Here is an 18,081-nt window from a genome sequence, read left to right on the forward strand (position 1 = left end):
GTTATCTTAGATGGCTTACAAATGGCTGTCTCAAAGGAATTCTACCAAGTTACAATCAGAATCGAAGAATGCTATTGATTTTTAGTTGGGCAGATTCAAGCCACCATGGTCTACTTTGTGGCTTATATGTTAAATCCGAAGTTTGGTTTTCTTAACTCCATCAATGATTGCTGAAGTTTGTTTTTTTTTAAAGTTCAATCAACCAGCGGGTGCTTTATCTAAGTTGGTTCGTACCTAGGACAGATTGGAATTAACTGTCACTGACTTGCCCTGTGAGATTCAAATGGCTATTACAAGCATGGTTTGAGGAATTGGATCAGATCAGCATTAGCCTTGACCGATCTCAATTCTTGGCCGATACTATATCAATGGATTGGTCAGCCAAAGGGTAAAATGGCAAAAAAAATTGGTTTTTAAATTAAAACCAGGGGCATTTCTGTCCTATCCAAGCCAATCCAAATTGGTTTCTCCACTTATCTGTTATTTGGTTTCCATACTTCTCTCTCAAGCCGGTAGATGTTGGTTGATGGTGACTCTACCTACATGTATGAAACCAGGACCCCTTGTTGCCACCTCAGATAACCAGCACCCCGCCTCCTACCATCAGGTATGAGGGTGGCTATAAACTGCTTAAGTAACCACAGTAGTCCTGCACTGAAAGTACAACATTATGCTGATAGATGTAGTAATTTTGGCCACATCAGCTGACATACTCATCCAACGGTGACGAATTCAAACATTGGAGAAGCATGCGGCAAAACTGGTTAGGTTGAAACCCGGCTGCAACTGCATGACCAGCTAACAAACCAGTCCAGCCCAGCCCAGCCCAGCCCATCCCAGCCCAGCCCAGCCAGAAATCAACTGGAGGTTACTCATGAACTATGAGACCTATTCCAGTTTGGGCTGGCTAAGATTGACCAAATTTGATACGCATTACAATGGTTAAAAATATACAAAAACTGAGAACTGTTATGGAGCAAGGGAAAGCATTAATAATGAATCACTCAGCTACCGACACAAAGCACATAATTAATTGGTTAATGTCATAGGCATTGTAATGCATGTTATAATAGCAATGAACTATACAAGCAAATATTATTGGCAATAAAGTCGGTGGAAAAATCCACAGGATCTCCATTTCCAAAAACCTAACTTCAAAATGAGGTTGGAAAAAAAAAAAAAAAAATCCATTGCAAATATAACACAGCAAAAAACATTACCTACTTGAATTGTCAGGATATAATACATCACAGTAACAGCTAGGTTTGACAATTAAGATGTATAAATGTGATTCAAACACAAGAGAATCTGCACAAATTGGTTAAGGACTTGGCATTACTGTCATCCAAAGCAGGCTCCACTTACTTGCATAAGGAAGAGAAAAGTGGACCTCTAGTAGTTTTATGCTATAACTCTCAATTGTCAACTTTTTTTCTTTCATCTTCATCTTGTAGAAAATTTTCCTCACATTTCCCCTTCATCAAGTAGAGATTGTTTTAATGAAAAATCGAAAAATCAATAAGGATTTGGATCACACCTGAAGTACGTTTATGTAAAGTGTTACAATCTAGATATAACCTTGAATTCTCAGATGCATGGATGGAGCAGAAAAACCAACCTGAGCATTTCTTGTTTTAAATTTCTGAAGTTCATCTTGAACACATATGAGCCTGCAGGCAAGAAAAAAATGTCTCAGGCTTATTCAAAATACTTGGTAACAAAATGTGTCACTATTGAATACCTGCGCTGCAACTCTGTAACTTCTTGAAGTAACTCCTTCTCCCTATCATGTGCTGCCTCTAGCTGCAGCCAAAAGCAAAAGTGTACTGGTCGGCTTCAACCTCCAAAAGGGGATCAAAATGAACAATGGAATTATGATATTGTGGCTCTAGGTATTGTCAAATCCTTGGACTAGATAATTATAGAGACATCAAGCAAAGTACTTGGTCCCTTCTGAGTTGATATATATTAAAAATTTCTTAAAGAAAATCGATGGAACCATTTTTATCTTTCATTATCCTCCATAAAAATTGCACCCATGAATTTCAAATGAGTAAAATGTTATACATGGTGCAATTGAGATTACACCAATGAGAGTGAAAGAGATTCTTTATGAATTACACCAATCAGAGTGAACGGGAAATACCATCTTTCATTAAAATTTCTTAAGTTCTTAAGAAGTCTGGAATGTTGGATTAATAATACCAAGTATTTGAAAAGTTAATAATACCAAGTCTTTGAAAAGGCAACTAAAATGAGCAAGAGCCGTCCATTAGCATTATGCAGCAGTTGGGGATATAAAAGTCACCACCAATTATTATTCTCTCTTTCTAAATGGTAAAATATATTTGCTTGGGAAAACATTGCCCTCTTTATCAGCAAATATGTGGTAACCATCATTACAAATGGGTTCATGATTACTTTTACGACTGTTGCTACAATTACTTTATGGTTGTTTCTATCTTACAATCACCCATAAAACAGTAGCTTTACAATTTCATGGGCACCACCAGCACTAGCCCAAACCTAGCTATATGCATTGGCAATTACAATAATTACAATGCCATACTTTTACTGACATCCGTAAGCACTAGTTATTGCAATGATGGAAAAGGTCCTCATCTAATGTTAAGGCTCATCAGAATAACAAAATATTGAGGGTTGAGGGAAAAGATGTCCTAGTTTGGACACTTGGTTTGGGTTTTACATATTGGACCCTAATGCACCACTAATATAATACTGCAATAGTGCCCCACTGCCCCACTCCCAACCACCAATATTTTAAGAAAATTGAACATGTAGAAACTTGTGAGCACTTCCTCAATTCCGAAATAGATGAGCAAACAGAGGTCTCAAAAGAAAGCTGGTGGACTACAGAGACACCCTAGAAAATCTGCAATTACATACCAAGGATTTCTCTGTCAGGGTAGTTGTTGGCATAAGACCTCCATCACAATTAACTGAAGAAATGGAAACCGATCAAGCAAATAATATATAAAATATCAAAAGTAATAAACATCTGAAAGATATCGATTGCCAGAACCTGTGGAATCACCAAAGGAGATTTGCTTCATCAAATTTAAAATATTCTCCTGTCAAGGGTAAAGTGACAAATAAAAAACTTCCTAAACAAATTCAGATTGCAAGAAGATCTAATAAAATAAGGCAATCTCATACCCTCTGATGAATATTTGTCTGCAAAATATAATGCAACTGGGGGTAAAGTGAATATCCAGGAGGGTTTGATGATCTAGCAGCAGATGACGGTTGTTGACTAAGTACAGGAAGTTGGGTAATCACCTACATAACCAATGAGTTAACATAAGAAATCCAAAAAAAATGTTGGATATTAAACATTTCTAATGCCGTATACTGACAAATTCATTAAAGTGATTATCAATTTAAGTTAAATAAATTTGGCCTATAATCTATTTTTTGATAAGTTTGGCCTAGAATCTTCCAACAATTGAATTCCCATTCCAGAATCATGAAGTTTCTACAGGTACTGGGAAAAATCCCGATAGCACCTTCACCAAAACTGCAAGAAGTCATGTTTGTCTTGGTTTACTCAGCAACATCAAGTTCAAATGGAAAAATAAGCAATCCTATACAGAGCAGGGACTTTCTGCGTAAACATCAAGCTATCTTTTGGTGCAAGGTCATTTCTAGAGTAGAGAGATTATAAGCTCTCCACCCATATCTGGTGTCGTAAAATTAAGTTGACAGAAAAACTGCAACTTATACATGTTTTTCTCCATTTATACACATAATCAAATGGCTTGAGCTTGGCAACTCTAATACCTCCTACTTTCACCGTTCCTTGAAAGCTAGAACGAACACCAACTCCATCTCCAAGCTCATTTCCTGCAAAGGTCCACCATCCTCAACCTTGAGGATATCAAATCTGAGGCAGCTTCCTTCTTTCAAGATCTCCTCCTCCCCTCCATCCTCCATCCTAGCCCTTCCATCCTCAGTGGCCTCCTCAATAAATTTGACCCTCCCCACCTTCTTCCCTCCCTCTAGGCCATCCCATCTGAGGAAGAGATCCTGTCGGCTGTCCTTGCCCATAAGGCTAACAAAGCCTCAGGTCTTGATACATCATCAAACTGGACCTCATCATTGCTATCAGGAGCTTCTTCCCAAACCCCAGTCAAATCAAAGGGATCAACCATACCTTCCTTTGTTTCATTCCTAAGAAAGATAGTGCTGATTCCATGGCTGACTTCAGGCCAATCTCTCAGTGTAATCTCATCTACAAATTCATGCCAACAGGATCCAGTTGGTCATTGACTCCCTCGTCAGTCCAAACTAATATGCCTTCATTGCTGGTAGAAACATTGCTGACAAAATCATCCTTTGTCATGAGATCATCTGTTGTTTTGATAGGAAATCCCATTCCCCCTCTGCTCTATTTAAAACTGACATTCACAAAGCCTTTGACTCTACTTGATGGAATTTCATCTCCTCAGTCTTGATTCAGATGTCTTTCCCTTACTCCTTCGTCCATTGGATCTATTCCTGAATCTCCTCCCCTTCCTTCTCTACCCTCGTCAATGGCAACCTTGCTGGATTCTTCCCCTCCACCATTGGTATTAGGTAAGGCTACCCCTCTTTCCCCTTTCCACTTCCCTCTTGGCCTTGAGATCCTTTCTCGATCGATTCAATCCCTCCACTAATCTCCATCTTGTCTCCCCTATCCCCAAATGCCACTCCTTGAAGCTCACCCACCTTGCCTTTGTGGACGATCTCATGATCTTCGTTAAGGCTAACCCCTCCTCTCTTTCCTCCATCATGTCTTCCCTCCACCTTTTCAAGAATCTCTCTGGCCTCCATATTAACCTCCTTAAATCCAATCTCTTTCCTCTCCGGTGTCTCTGCTCTCTGCCACGCAAACCTCCTTTGCATCACTGGCTTCTCCTTGGGATCTCTCCCTGTCAAATATCTTGGGCTGCCCCTCATCTCCTCCAGGCTCTCTGCTTATCATTGCCTTCCCTTATTGGACCTTATTAAGAGAAAGCTTCAGCTATAGAAGGGCAAGCTTCTCTCCTATGTGGGTCGCCTCGTTCTCATCCGCTCTGTCCTTCTATCCATGTATCTCTACTGGTCCGGCACTTCCCCCCTCCCTCTTCTATCTCCAAATCCTTTGAGCATTTCCTTTGCTCCTTTCTCTAGAAGGGCTCTAACACTGCCAAATTTCTCCACCCTCTTTCTTAGAGAAAATTTTGTCATTCTAAAGCTAAAGGAGGGTTTAGCCTTCGAAGCATCAAAGAGGTCAACCATGTTGGTACCCTTAAGCTCATCTAGAAAATCGCTTCCAAGCACAATAGTATATTGTTATCCTGGGTTTACTCCCACCTCCTAAAGAATGACTCTCCGTGGGCTGCTTCCATCCCTTCTGATCCTTCCTGGATATGGAGGAACATTCTCTCCCTTAGGCCCATTGCTTTTGGAGCGATTTCTCATTCCATTAGAGATGGATCGTCTACTTCCTTCTAGCTTAATCTATGGCATCCTTCTGTTATTCTCCTTCCTCAATTCCCTCCTAGGATTGTCTACTCCTCTGGCATTTCTAGATATGCCAACTTTGCTTCTATCATTTTTTATGGTCTTTGGACTCCCCCATTGATGCAGATGCCTTGGCTTGGTGGACCAATCGACACACTATAGAGGCCTCAACCAAGACACAACCAACCGAAGCCGGATTTTTGGACTGGCAAGGGTTGGTAGTTGACAAGAAGAACTCTTAGTATATTTGATTCTCTTTATGTTTAAGACGTATTTTCTGTTGCAATTAGTTAGTTTCTATCTTTTAATTTCTTTCCAATTTTATGTAATGAGTTCTTTAAATTGCTGAAAAAACATTATAGAGAGGAGTTTTAGAATTGAAGAATTGAATGACTGAATTAATGGTTGAGACCATGGCTGCCGTGAGGCTTGCATATCCCTCCCTCCCTCTTTGATCTTCTTCTTCTTCCTTACTTTTTATGCTGTACTTTTCTTTTTTCTGGAACTACTCTGTTTCTGGCGATATTTACGGCCATAATCAAGCTCTCAGATCTCATTAGTGTTTGATCTATTTGGGCTGAGATCTTAAGCTAAGGTAGCCTTCTCCTAGATGACAAAAACCCCTGAATATCAAACTTAGTGATGGGGACATCCATGTATACCAGCGGCGTAGGTGTAAGACCCAGCCACATGTGCATTCTATTTGGCTAGAGGAAAGCTAGAAGAAAGAAGAAGGAAGAAAGAAGAAAGAAGAAAGAAGGAAAAAAAGAAGAAAGAAGAATGAAAGAGAGGGAGTCGAACCAGCCTTCCCAGCGCTTGGTTCGACCACCCTTTTTCTCCCAATCGGCAAATCCTTGTGGACCCCACCAGATTCTGTTTTATTTTAGTAATTTATTTTAGTTCATATTATTATTTAACTGTTTTGAATAATTAGGAAACTAGGTATTTCTTTCTATTGGTCTATTAGGTAATTTCTTATTTCAGAGATTGAGTTCCTAAATGACTCTTTTTATTTTTGGTAATTATATTCTTTATATGTGTAAGGCCATTGGCCATCTCTTTTCTAATTAATGAAAAATTATTGAATGAAGAAAAATCATCGTCCCTCTCTCTCTCTCTCTCTTTTCTCGCTCTCGTTCTCTCCATTTCTTGACTTTCTCTCTCTTTTCTCAACTTTCATCTCTCTTTTGCTCTTTCTGTTCTCTCTGTTGTTGCTGCACTGTTGCAGCCATTGTTCACAGTAACTGGAGATCACCTCCATCGAATAGACGCCACCTGGGTTGCTACTGAGTTCCTCATCAACAAGCTGGGCTGTTGCTGAGCACTACATCATCAAGCTAGACCTTCTCCCTCGTCAAATAAGGTGGACTGCACTTCTATTTTGGAGGACTTCGGCTTCTCCTTTTCTCTTCAGATCGGGACAGCAAGAAGGTAAGTAAAACCCCCTGTTCCACACAAGGATTAAAGTATCGATATTGGTCACCGTATCGGTTGGCCAAAATTAAGATACGTATCGGAGGGTATCGTATCGTATCGGAGATACGCTAAAATATGCTAAAGATACGCGCATAAATAGATAGGAAACACTTTTTTAAACACTTTTGCATAAAAAAATTTGTTAAAAAAAGCTATTGATAACATGTATTATGCATAAACATTAAATTGAGGGTATCGCACTAAGAACTCAAGGTTTGTAGTTATCCCATAAATGTAAAATCCTTGTTCCCAAATTTGATTTCCACTTTAGTATGGCTGGGATCAACTTTGGAACAATAACCCCTAAAAAAATCGTGTTTTTTTCCTGAAAAATTACCCATCTTGGCCCTTATATGACCGTAGCGCACTATATCAATACATACTGATACGTACCGATCGATACGTACTGATACTCACTGATACGTATAGGTATACCGATTGATACATATCGAAACGTATATTTTACCTCGATTTTATATTTTCCATAGAGTATTGGTACGTAACGTATCGTATCAGTGCATATTGGTATGTATCGTAGGATATATATTGATACAAAAGGATTTTAAAAATTTCATGAATCGTATCGATGTATATTGTATCAGTCGGCTAAATTTAAGATACGTATCGGAGCGTATCGTATCGGTATCAGAGATACTTTAAACCCTGGACTTCCACATCCATTGATTGCCTATTATCCCAATTATCTCCCCCACTGAAACCTAAAATTAATCTCTATTTTTCAAGCCATCCATTTTCTGTTATCCTAAAAAAAATAAAAATTCCCTGCTGTTTTACCTTATTAGTTGGCTGATTTTAGAGAACTGCGTGGGTTGCTTATTATGCTTAGTGTCTTAATTGATTTGTGCTAAACCTAACACATATTTCCTGCCATGTTCCCTTCCCCATATCCCCATTTTACACTTGGGTAGTTTAAGTGTTATTTCATGCTTAGATTATTATTGACTGTTGTTGCCCTGTTAATTAGTCTATTATCTTGCATGTTAAATCTGTACTTTGCTGAGCAACTTTGAACCCAACCCAATTCAAGACCTATTGAGTATTCCTTATTCTAGTGGATTGACCCCTCATAGGAAACCTAGTTGTCTAGGCATCCTCCCTACATCACTTAGATATGCCATCATCTGTCCCAACCGAATCCTGCAACTAAAGAGCTGCAAGTCTACCGCCAGTTCTTGAATCAGAACTTCCCTGTTGACTTCTGGGTTATTGTTTCAAGTCTTGGGCTATGAGAAACAAGGGATCCTTGTGCTGCGACTCTCCTCCAGAAATCCCAGACCAAGCAAAGGTGAACTGAAGGAGTTCTCTCCATTAAAGCTTTGTTCAAATTCCCCCTTGCCTCCACCTTTGTAAGGTTGAAGACTCTTAGTTTATTAGTGAGGTCATTCTAAACCCTTATTTCAGTACCCTCACCTTTTTTACTTTAACCCCCATTATCCTTTCTTTCTATTTTGTTTCCTAATTTACCCCAACCCAATAATTACTAATCACCTTTAGGTCCCATCTCCCAAATAGCTTATTACGTAGCCTGGTTATTTACAAGTTTTGCCACCCCCTAATAACTTCAGATTATTTACAAGACTGCCATATTTTCAATATCTGAATATTATTGTGACACTAAGCCCTTGTGAGAATTGAGATATTCACAAAACTATCATTGCATTCTGATTATTGAGTTCTCTGATTCGAGTGGGCCCATAAGCAAACCAAATAGAGCCTTTTGACCCCGGTTCTACATCACCCATCCTCCATTTCCCCATTGATAATTTATGGTCCTCTATACCTCCTATTCCCCCTGGTCATCAAGGTAGGCATGACCGGATCATCTGGTCCCGTCCCCCTGGGACTCTTCTCTTCTGCCTCTGCTTGGGATCTCATTCCTTAGAGGAAAATCATTTAAAGGTCATATCCCTAGCCACAACTTCATTGTGTGGAGATCTCTCTCGTATTGTCTTCCCATGCAATCCTTCCTTATTTACTGTCACACACGGTCCCCCATTCCTACTGCCTTTGGTGGAATGGCACCAGAGATGTCATCCATCTCTTCTTCTCTTGCCTCTTCTCCTCCATCTAGAAAAGAGCCCTCTTTACCTGCTGGCCTTCCAGTATGACTATCCTTCCCTTGAGTAGAGGATGGATCTTAGTAAAAATGACCTATGGCGGTTCTTCTATTCATGATACTATTGGGAAACTGGTTTTCTGTGCCTCTATAAACCATATCTAAATGGAGTGAAATCTGCGTAGATGGACTTCCAATTCCCATTCATGTGACATGATTTGCAAAACCATCTATTTTGATGTTAGTTCTAAGCTTGGTTTCATTAGACATCGTTCTATCAAAGACTCCCCAAGGAACAAGCTCATTGTTGTCTCTTGGGGTTTTCCTTCCTCCCTTCTTCTCCCCCCCAATTGATGTATCATGGCTTGTGCTACTAGTGTTGTAGGTTCTCAAGCCCTTTTTGTTGGTTCCTGTGTTTGTCTCGATCTTGTTGATTGGCCTTGTTAGGCCAATCTTGGGATCCCCCTTCTCTTCTCCCCCCTTTGTATATTCTTTCCTCCCTTGGTAATGAATTTATTTATTCATCCAAAAAAAAAAAAAAATCGGACATTTGCACGTGCACAAACACAAGGGAGTGAGAGAAGGTAATTAGTAGCTTTCTAGAAATTCCTTATCATTTATGATGCATTGATGAGAGAAAGGATTTACACCTAACTAATAGAATGAAAACCATTACCTTCTCTATTGGTAATGGCCAATCGACCTCCCTCTGGTTTGATCCGTGGTACCCTTCTAGCATTCTCTCCACTCTGATCATGGCCAGAATCATCTATTCCTCGGGTCTCCCCTTGTCTCCCCGTCTCCTCTAGTCTCTCCTCTCTTGGCTGGTCTCCCCACTTTCCTCACCCCTTGCTGACCTCTGGTCCTCCCTTCCCCCCATCTCCCTAGGCACTGGGGAAGAGAAGATAAATGCATTTGGCTCCCTTCTTCCTCGTCTGGCTCAAAGGCCATATTCCCCGACACAACTTCACAGTTTGGAGATGTCTCTCTAACTGCCTTCCCACCCAAGCTTTTCTCATCTCTCGTCACATCCCTGTCAACCCCTCTTGCTGCCTCTGCTCCCATGTCCTTGAGGACTCCCCTCACCTCTTCTTTTCTTGCCCCTTCTCTTCCTCTGTCTGGAAGAAAGTCCTCTCCAGATGTTGGCCTTCTCGTAGACCCATTCTCCCTATGGATAGGGAATCTATTTGGGTTGATATGACCTTCACGGGCACTTCTATTTGTGATACTATCGGTAAGCTTGCCTCAACCATTAATCACCTCTAGATGGAATGCAATATCTAAAGATGGTCATCCCAATCCCGCCCCCGGACAAGATTTGGGCTGCCATCTTCTTTGATGTTTCCTCCAAAATCCGGTCCTTCTATCATAGGCCTATCTCCAATTCCCTTAGGAATAGACACATCATTGCCTCCTCGAACCTCCCTACTGGCACCATCCCCACTTCTTGATTCCCCCCTCCTTTTTTGATGTATCCCTTTGTCCTTTTGGCTTGAGTGTTGGCTTTGTGCCTGGCTTTTTGTTGTTGTTCTTCTTTGCCCCTTGTGGCTGGATTCTCCTTTTTGGTTGAAGTCTGTCCCCCCTCCCCCACCCCTTTTTTCCTCCCCTTGTATGTTCTTTCTCCTCTTTGGTTATTAATTTATTTAATTATCCAAAAAAAAAAAAAATAAACCATTGAAAGACTTAAACAAGTTAGTAGCTGACACAGGGATGAACTTGGACTCCAAAATGGGGGGGGGGGGGGGGAGGGCATGTGATATTTTAGTAGGTGCCACTAGTAGAATAATAGGTGCCACCAGTGACACCAAAGCCTATATCCCTCTAGAGGGGAATATAAGAAGTAGCAAACCAAAACAGCTCCTTGATTTGGTGAACTTCAGATTACATAGCTACCAAGCCACTGAGGTATTTGGAGTGTCAACAATTTTAATTTGGTTAGGCAGAAAATTTTATATATCCTTGGATTTTAGTTTTGCAATAGTAGTGTTTGGGCCTTTGGGATGTATCTATGCTAGGCACAGTGCAGTTTGAAGTAGTTACTCACAGCTTTACTTAAATTTGATGCAGTGGCTGATATGGCCATTAATTGGCTGAACCAAAATTGCAGGGATACAGAGGCCTAAATCTAAAGGTTTTAGCTCAAGGCCCAAGCTCATGGGTTCAGTTTTATGTCCAAACAAAAGTCCACGCTAGTAGTATTAGGACCTTTTTCTTTTTTTTCTCACTTGGGTCTTGGGCCAAGTATTTAATTTTGGTAATTTAAATTACTGATTTATGATAGAATCATGAGGTAACAGAAACAGGTGTTAATTAGGTAATTCTAGTATCCAGAAGCTTGGTTTCAGTTTTAGACTGTTAATCTGAAGTTTCATAACTTTATTTTGTTAAGATTTCCCTATAGTTCTGATCGTTAGTCCTAGCATTATCATTTATACCCTCTACCCTGTTCTTCATATAATGCTACACCAGCCCAATTGCACCCCTTATATTTTACTAAGAAATCAGATTCACCGCCATAACTTGATATGTCTAATTTCTAAGTTACCAGGTTTTCTCTTAACCCTTAAAATTAGATATCTCTTAAATTCACATCTGATTTTTGTTATTTTTCAATTTTAACCCCTGATTACTTCCCAAAATCCCCATATCAGCTCCCTCACTGACATCTGGTTGTTTTCAAAATTCTGGATCTGGTTTTCTGGAAATTCTAATTCCCCCAATTTCTCAAATTATTGATTGAATTTGCACCTATTTACTTGAATTAAAGTAAGTTATTTCTGGATATAATCATATAGGCATGGTTTTAAGTATCGACGTATCGTACCATATCGGCCGATAAGTATTTGTATCGGCCCTTACAGATATGATACATGGAAATTTTCAAATCCTTTTGTATCGATATGTATCCTATGATACATACCGATACACCACCGATACGTACTGATACTCTATGAAAAATTAAAAATCAAGGTAAAATGTACGTTTTGGTATGTATTGGTATGTATCAACCGATACATACCAATACGTTATGATACGTTCCGATACTATGCAGTACGATCATATAATGGCCAAGATAGGTCATTTTTCAAAAAAAAAAATTTTTTTTGAGGGGTTTTTGTTCTAAAGTTGCTGCCAGCCATTTTTCTTTCTAACTAAAGTGGAAATCAAGATTGGGAATAAGGATTTTACATTGATGGGACAACTACAAACCTTAGATTTTTAGTGCGATACTCTCAATTTAGTGTTTATGCATAATACATGTTGTCTATAGCTTTTTTTTTAATAATTATTTTATACAAAAGTGTAAAAAAAACGTTTCTTATCCATTTATGCGTGTATCTTTAGCATATCTTAGCGTATCTCTGATACGATACGATACGATACCCTCCGTTACATATCTTAATTTTGGCCAACCGATACGGCGACCGATACCGATATTTTAATCCTTGCAGCTATCCATTTGTGCATATCTTTAGCGTATCTTAACATATCTCCGATACAATACAATACCCTCCGATACGTATCTTAATTTTGGCCGATCGATATGGCAATCGATACCGATACTTTAATTCTTGCATATACGTATCATTTTGAATTTAAAAGTCATATAGGCCTGGCTATCAAAGTATATTGGCCTACATATAAAAACATGGAGTAATTATGTGGATATAATTAAGGGCGTGAATGAGGGCGTTGGTGACTAGTGTGAGATTTGTAGGAGGTCAAGGCAAGGAATTCCCAATTATAATTGGCTTACATCAAGGATCGGCCTTAAACCCCTATTTATTTGCACTTCTCATGGATGAGTTAACAAAAAACATTCTAGATGAGGTTCAAAAGTGTATGCTCTTCATGCATGACATTGTTTTAGTGGATGAGACTAAAGCAGTGGTTAACACTAAGTTGGAGCTATGGAGATTTACCTTGGAAAGAAAAGGCTTTAAAATTAGTAGATCGAAGACGGACTATATAATGTATAACTTTAGCCACTTTATAATGGTCAATGAAACGGTAAAAATTGAGGAGAGAGAGATTCCTCAAAGTGACTATTTTAGATATCTGGGGTCAACCATAAATAAAGAATGTAACATAGAGGATGATGTTTCACAGAAAAATAAAGTGGGATGGATGAAGTGGAGAGGTGCTTCTGGAGTGTTGTGTGGTCAACTTATCCCTTCGAAGCTTAAGGGAAAATTTTATAGGACTGCTGTGCGACCAGCTATAATGTATGGGGTAGAGTGCTAGGCAGTTAAGAAATATCATTTAGAGAAGCTATGTGTAGTAGATATTAGGATATTAAGATGGGTGTGTGGCAAAACTAGGAAGGATAAAGTAAGGAATGAGTATATTACAGCTGATTCGGGAGTTGCACCGATCAACAACAAGCTCCGCGAATATCGTTTGAGGTGGTATGGCCATGTTCAAAGGAGGCCTGAGGATGCCCCAATAAGGAGGAGTGATCTGATTCAGATTGAGGAAGCTAAAAGAGCTAGGGGCAGGCCTAAAATGACCATAGACGAAGGGGTGAGGAAGGACATGTAGAGTCTTGGTCTTGTCCCAAGTATGACCTTGGATAAAGCCTATTGAAGGGCAAGGATCCATGTAGGCCGTCCCCATGTAGCTAAGATTCTCTTGACTTGTTGGGCTGTGCTTCTTTCCTCTTACTCTCATCTGTATACTCTCACCCTTATTCTCTCCTCTTATCATGCATCTCTGTTGTTTGGACTTCTTTTTTTTTTCCTGTTGTGTTTTGTCCTTGTTATAAAAGCGCAAACAGTGCTTTTGAGAGTGAATAATGAAAATGAGACTTTGCTGCCTATGTTGTGTAGAGAGATTCCTAAAGACTCCAGAGAGAAACAATGGTAATATTTCTTCCTTTGTATTTCGATGTTTTTGTATATTTCTTGGTTCTCCACAAATTTTTTTTTTATTTCCTTTCTTTTTTTAGTAATTAAGTATTGAAATTCATATTTACCAAAAAAAAAGTACTGAAATTCAGCAAACCCATATGACTGGACCTACCAAATCCTACAGTTGGGAATTCCACAAACCCCAACCTGAACTAATATATGAAACAAATGGACCACGTTCAGTAATATACAGTGTTGTCACGGAGACCCAAGGGGTTGGAGGGTTACCTGGACGTTGCCTAGGTGCCCTAGGCATGTGGTATAATGACTATATGTAATGCAGTAATGATAATTTTATAAAATTATGCTTTTATGCAACATAGAAGCCATATTAGTGCAATATATATTATTACGGTATTAAAGACCTAATATGAGAAATCAACATATAATATACAAAGTATAGAATATTATATAATTCATTAAAAAAAAAAACTCGTGAAATGGAAAAAATGGCTTCTGTCACCACCCAGGTGATGCCTAGACAACTATGTAGTACATCTCCATACTTCAAGCCCTACTCTTTTTTTTGGTAGAAACTCCAAGCCCCTACTAATACTTAAAGCAACCAGAATTCAGGGAAAAAAACTACCTTGGAATCAGTCCCACATCATAAATTGTTGAAAAGAAAATGCAATAAGAAATAACCTTCACAGTAATAACTATTAACAGTCTGCATGAAAACAACTAACCTGCATGCTGTGACTCTTTTGCAGCATAGGGGATGGAAGTGCCTGATGAAATGACAATAGTCAAATATAGTCCAAATTGCAGAAAAATATTGGGACCAATACCATGTCAGCAAGTAGTCAATTCACCTTTTCTAAGTCAACATTCTCAGATGTCACCTTGAAACGTCCCCTTTGTTGCACAACTGGTGCCCTTGCTTTTTCATCAAGATCATCACGCACTGCTGTAAGAACCAATTTTAGTTAAAGCGAGAAAAACAGGGACTACCTTTTCTACTGGCCAATAATTCATTTGTGGCAAGATTACAAAGATACCAGAAGTTGGGAAATAATTTTAACATGGAGAGCAGTTGTAAGGGAATAAATTATCTGTTACATGCCTGATGCCCTGGATGATCTAGCAAGAGTTTCAGAAGGTGCATCATCCACTACATGTGGAACCATTACTCCATCAGAACTGACCATATTCTGATGCTGACTTTGCTGCTTCTCACTGAGGAATAGAAAAAGAACTAGGGAAATTTATGATGGAAATGTGAACAGTTAAATGAATGGGGTACAAACCAATAGCAGTATCAGAAAATCAACAATGGGAAGCATCAGACTGCAGATATGCATGACCGCAAAAGCAAAAGGAAAAAAGAAAAAGTCAACTCATTCAGCATATGTAGTGCTACAAAGTTCTTCAGATGCATGGATTTTTCACTGCCAAATATTACATAAAGACCAAGGATACTAATGCTGAACTCTAAACAGAAAAAAATAAGAACAAATGGCAAATAGTAGAAAAGAAAAGAACTAAATGACTGCAACAAGCCGACAACGTAAGAGAAACAGTTGGCAGTCTTTCAGGACTGCCAAAGTTTTGAAATGTGTTGGTCAAAGAATCTTCTTAATTACTATTGTTAAGAGTCTAGATTAGAAGACTCCTTAGACTAGTTATTTTTTACTTTGAGTCAATACAGATGTTCACCCTCTGAAATAGTGGATTCAATGGATAAGATTTGAATTGAGTCTTCTTGATTACTATTGGTAAGAGTCTAGATTAGAAGACTCCTTAGACTAGTTATTTTTTACTTTTGAGTCAATACAGATGTACACCCTCTGAAATAGTGGATTCGATGGATAAGATTTGAATTGCTTTTGGCTGTCGCTTTGCGTAGTTAATCTCTCCCCCACCCCTCTCATATCGACTATTATATTCAGATCTTATTTTCCAGTTATCTCCTTTCTCTTCCCTTTTTTCTCTCTTCAATTCCCTCTTTTTATCTCCTAATTTTTGGCTCTATATTTCTTTCCTTTTTACATTTTTTCAATTCTGTTTTCCTAGTTTGAAATCCTTTTTTTTTTTTTTTCATATTAATATACATATCCTCTCTCTCTTTTTATACCCATCAAATTCCTGGCTTTAGATTTAACCTTTTTAATCTAATTTTGTTTTTGGGTGTTGTTTTTGGCATTCTGTCATCAAATAAATTTGAAACTTTGCATTGTATCTTGCTCAAATTCAATATCTATCCAATTCCATCCTCCAGTTCACTAGTTTTCTTCTAATTTTGGGCGTACCCACAGGCTAATTGGATCTGTTGATCCATGCCTGAACCAAATATATAAGGCATTAGCTTAAATGAGCATGCTGTTAAAAGTGTATGTAGTAGAGGCACCATGGGAACTAGCTTATTATCTTGTTGTCTTATATTGTATTTTTCCTTTTTTACCTTCACCACCCTAGGGAGGTGTATGTGATTCCTCATATCATATTTGTGAATCAATACAGGTGTGGGAGAGTCTATTCTCTCACACACGACATTCTACCACCATTTATCTTCTTCTTCTCCTTCAACCTTGTACTCTCATATCATATTAGCTTCTAAGTGAAGTCTCATGTAACAATGTCCATCCCATAACCAAATCACAAAATCTAGACTCAAAAAAGGGGAGGCTACAAATTTGAGGTCTAGAATATTCCATATCCACACCCAGGTTATATCATGTCAAGAATTGGTCCGTTAAATGAAGGGTCCAATTAGTACACTCAAAAAGGAACAATAACATTTAAGGTGCAATAACAATCATCAAGAAAATCATTGAGAAGAAAAGGAAGAAATTCAAATAGGGAGAGTATAAGTAATATACACTGCCAGCCAAGTAATGTAATGGATCAGATGAAACTCACAAATCAAGCAAATAAAAAGAATATGCCTTGTCATGGGATCAATGATTATATAGTTCAGTAGTGAACCTCTCTTCTTTGATAAAGGGAAGATCACGTACGTTGGTCCCTGATGAAGCTCCATACTGGAGATCAGAATGACCATTTATACCTTTTGACAACCCGCCATTAATCTCCAATTCATGCTTTTCAATGGCAACATTTTCAATGTGATCATCATGATGCTTCAAACCATTCTGTGCAATATTCTGTTTGCAACTTGAGCCAGCAACATCGCAAACACTTAATTCATCATCTGATTCATCACTCCTTGTTCTGGAAAATTGAAAGACAATAATTGTGTGATTAACAAGAATTCTAATAGTTAATGCCGAAAGCAATGGACAAGTAAGACTTACACTACTGAGTAGTAGTTAGAGATTAGTTTTAGGAAACACAAAGGGAACAAGCTTAATTGTATAGTAGGGTTTATTTCATATGAAAAAATCTTAAGTGGGTTTATAATTACAATAATGACCACATAATAACATGGTTGTAACAGAAAAAAAAAATATTCATGCATGGTGGAGTAATATATACTTGGAATTCTGAACTGTTAAGTCAGCTAATGGAGGATGTGCCGGTTGTTTCTGTATCACATCATTATCTTCCTGTAAACTCCAATGTCATTAGGAAACCTTAAGACCAAAAAGTTTCATCCAAATGGACCAATCAGCAAGGAGGCCTCAGACTTACAATATCTGAAATATCCTTCAGAAAGTGAACAGAAGGTTGATATTGTGGTAGTGATTGTGCATCTAGCATGTCAAAACCAAAAGAAGAATATGAGCTCCCTGGACCAAACGAGGAACACGAGCTCCCCCCTTGTTCCTTATCTGTCAGAGTTTCCTCAGGATCTTGAATCTAATGAGATAAAATGAAGTCAGTAAAATCAGTTAACTTGTAACTTGTAACTTAGAGAAATCTATTCAATGACTAATAACAATCAGAAAACTTAATAGTAAATACAATAATGGAACAAGAAGGATCATCGACATACCAGGGAAGCTTGTGCTTTCAAATCTTCAATATCAAAATTCCAACCACTAAGCCCTCGTTTATATTCATTCTACAAAAAGTGATTAAGAAAGGCATTAAAAGCCCACTATTGATGACATAACCAAAATATAGTTGGGTAAAAGAGAAGGCTCTAGTAAAATGTCAATGGCCTCCATGTAGATGAAAGGAAGAATACTTTCCATCATAAAATAGGAA

At 38.5% G+C, this 18,081-nt stretch overlaps 1 protein-coding gene across 4 annotated transcripts in view; it reads right to left on the reverse strand.

The window, feature by feature from the left end:
- Positions 1 to 1,070: 1,070 nt before the first annotated feature.
- LOC122078843 (serine/threonine-protein kinase nak1) overlaps positions 1,071 to 18,081 on the reverse strand; it is a 50,218-nt gene continuing 33,207 nt past the window's right edge. For 2 of the 4 annotated variants that reach the window (XM_042645007.1, XM_042645004.1), the window contains exons 9-21: positions 17,867 to 17,935; positions 17,563 to 17,730; positions 17,407 to 17,477; positions 16,897 to 17,142; positions 15,035 to 15,147; positions 14,784 to 14,878; positions 14,658 to 14,699; positions 3,178 to 3,300; positions 3,044 to 3,092; positions 2,908 to 2,960; positions 1,742 to 1,803; positions 1,619 to 1,670; positions 1,071 to 1,475 (exon numbers count right to left, since the gene is read on the reverse strand). In XM_042645007.1, coding sequence (XP_042500941.1) covers positions 1,416 to 1,475; positions 1,619 to 1,670; positions 1,742 to 1,803; positions 2,908 to 2,960; positions 3,044 to 3,092; positions 3,178 to 3,300; positions 14,658 to 14,699; positions 14,784 to 14,878; positions 15,035 to 15,147; positions 16,897 to 17,142; positions 17,407 to 17,477; positions 17,563 to 17,730; positions 17,867 to 17,935 — 1,203 coding nt within the window. In that variant the 3' untranslated portion in view covers positions 1,071 to 1,415. Of the gene's footprint in view, positions 1,538 to 1,618; positions 1,671 to 1,741; positions 1,804 to 2,907; positions 2,961 to 3,043; positions 3,093 to 3,177; positions 3,301 to 14,657; positions 14,700 to 14,783; positions 14,879 to 15,034; positions 15,148 to 16,896; positions 17,143 to 17,406; positions 17,478 to 17,562; positions 17,731 to 17,866; positions 17,936 to 18,081 lie in introns of all 4 variants that reach the window. The other 2 variants (XM_042645005.1, XM_042645006.1) reach the window with 2 other exon arrangements.

The sequence above is a fragment of the Macadamia integrifolia genome, chromosome 5 (assembly GCF_013358625.1).
Source record: "Macadamia integrifolia cultivar HAES 741 chromosome 5, SCU_Mint_v3, whole genome shotgun sequence".
NCBI classification, from domain to species: Eukaryota; Viridiplantae; Streptophyta; class Magnoliopsida; order Proteales; family Proteaceae; genus Macadamia; species Macadamia integrifolia.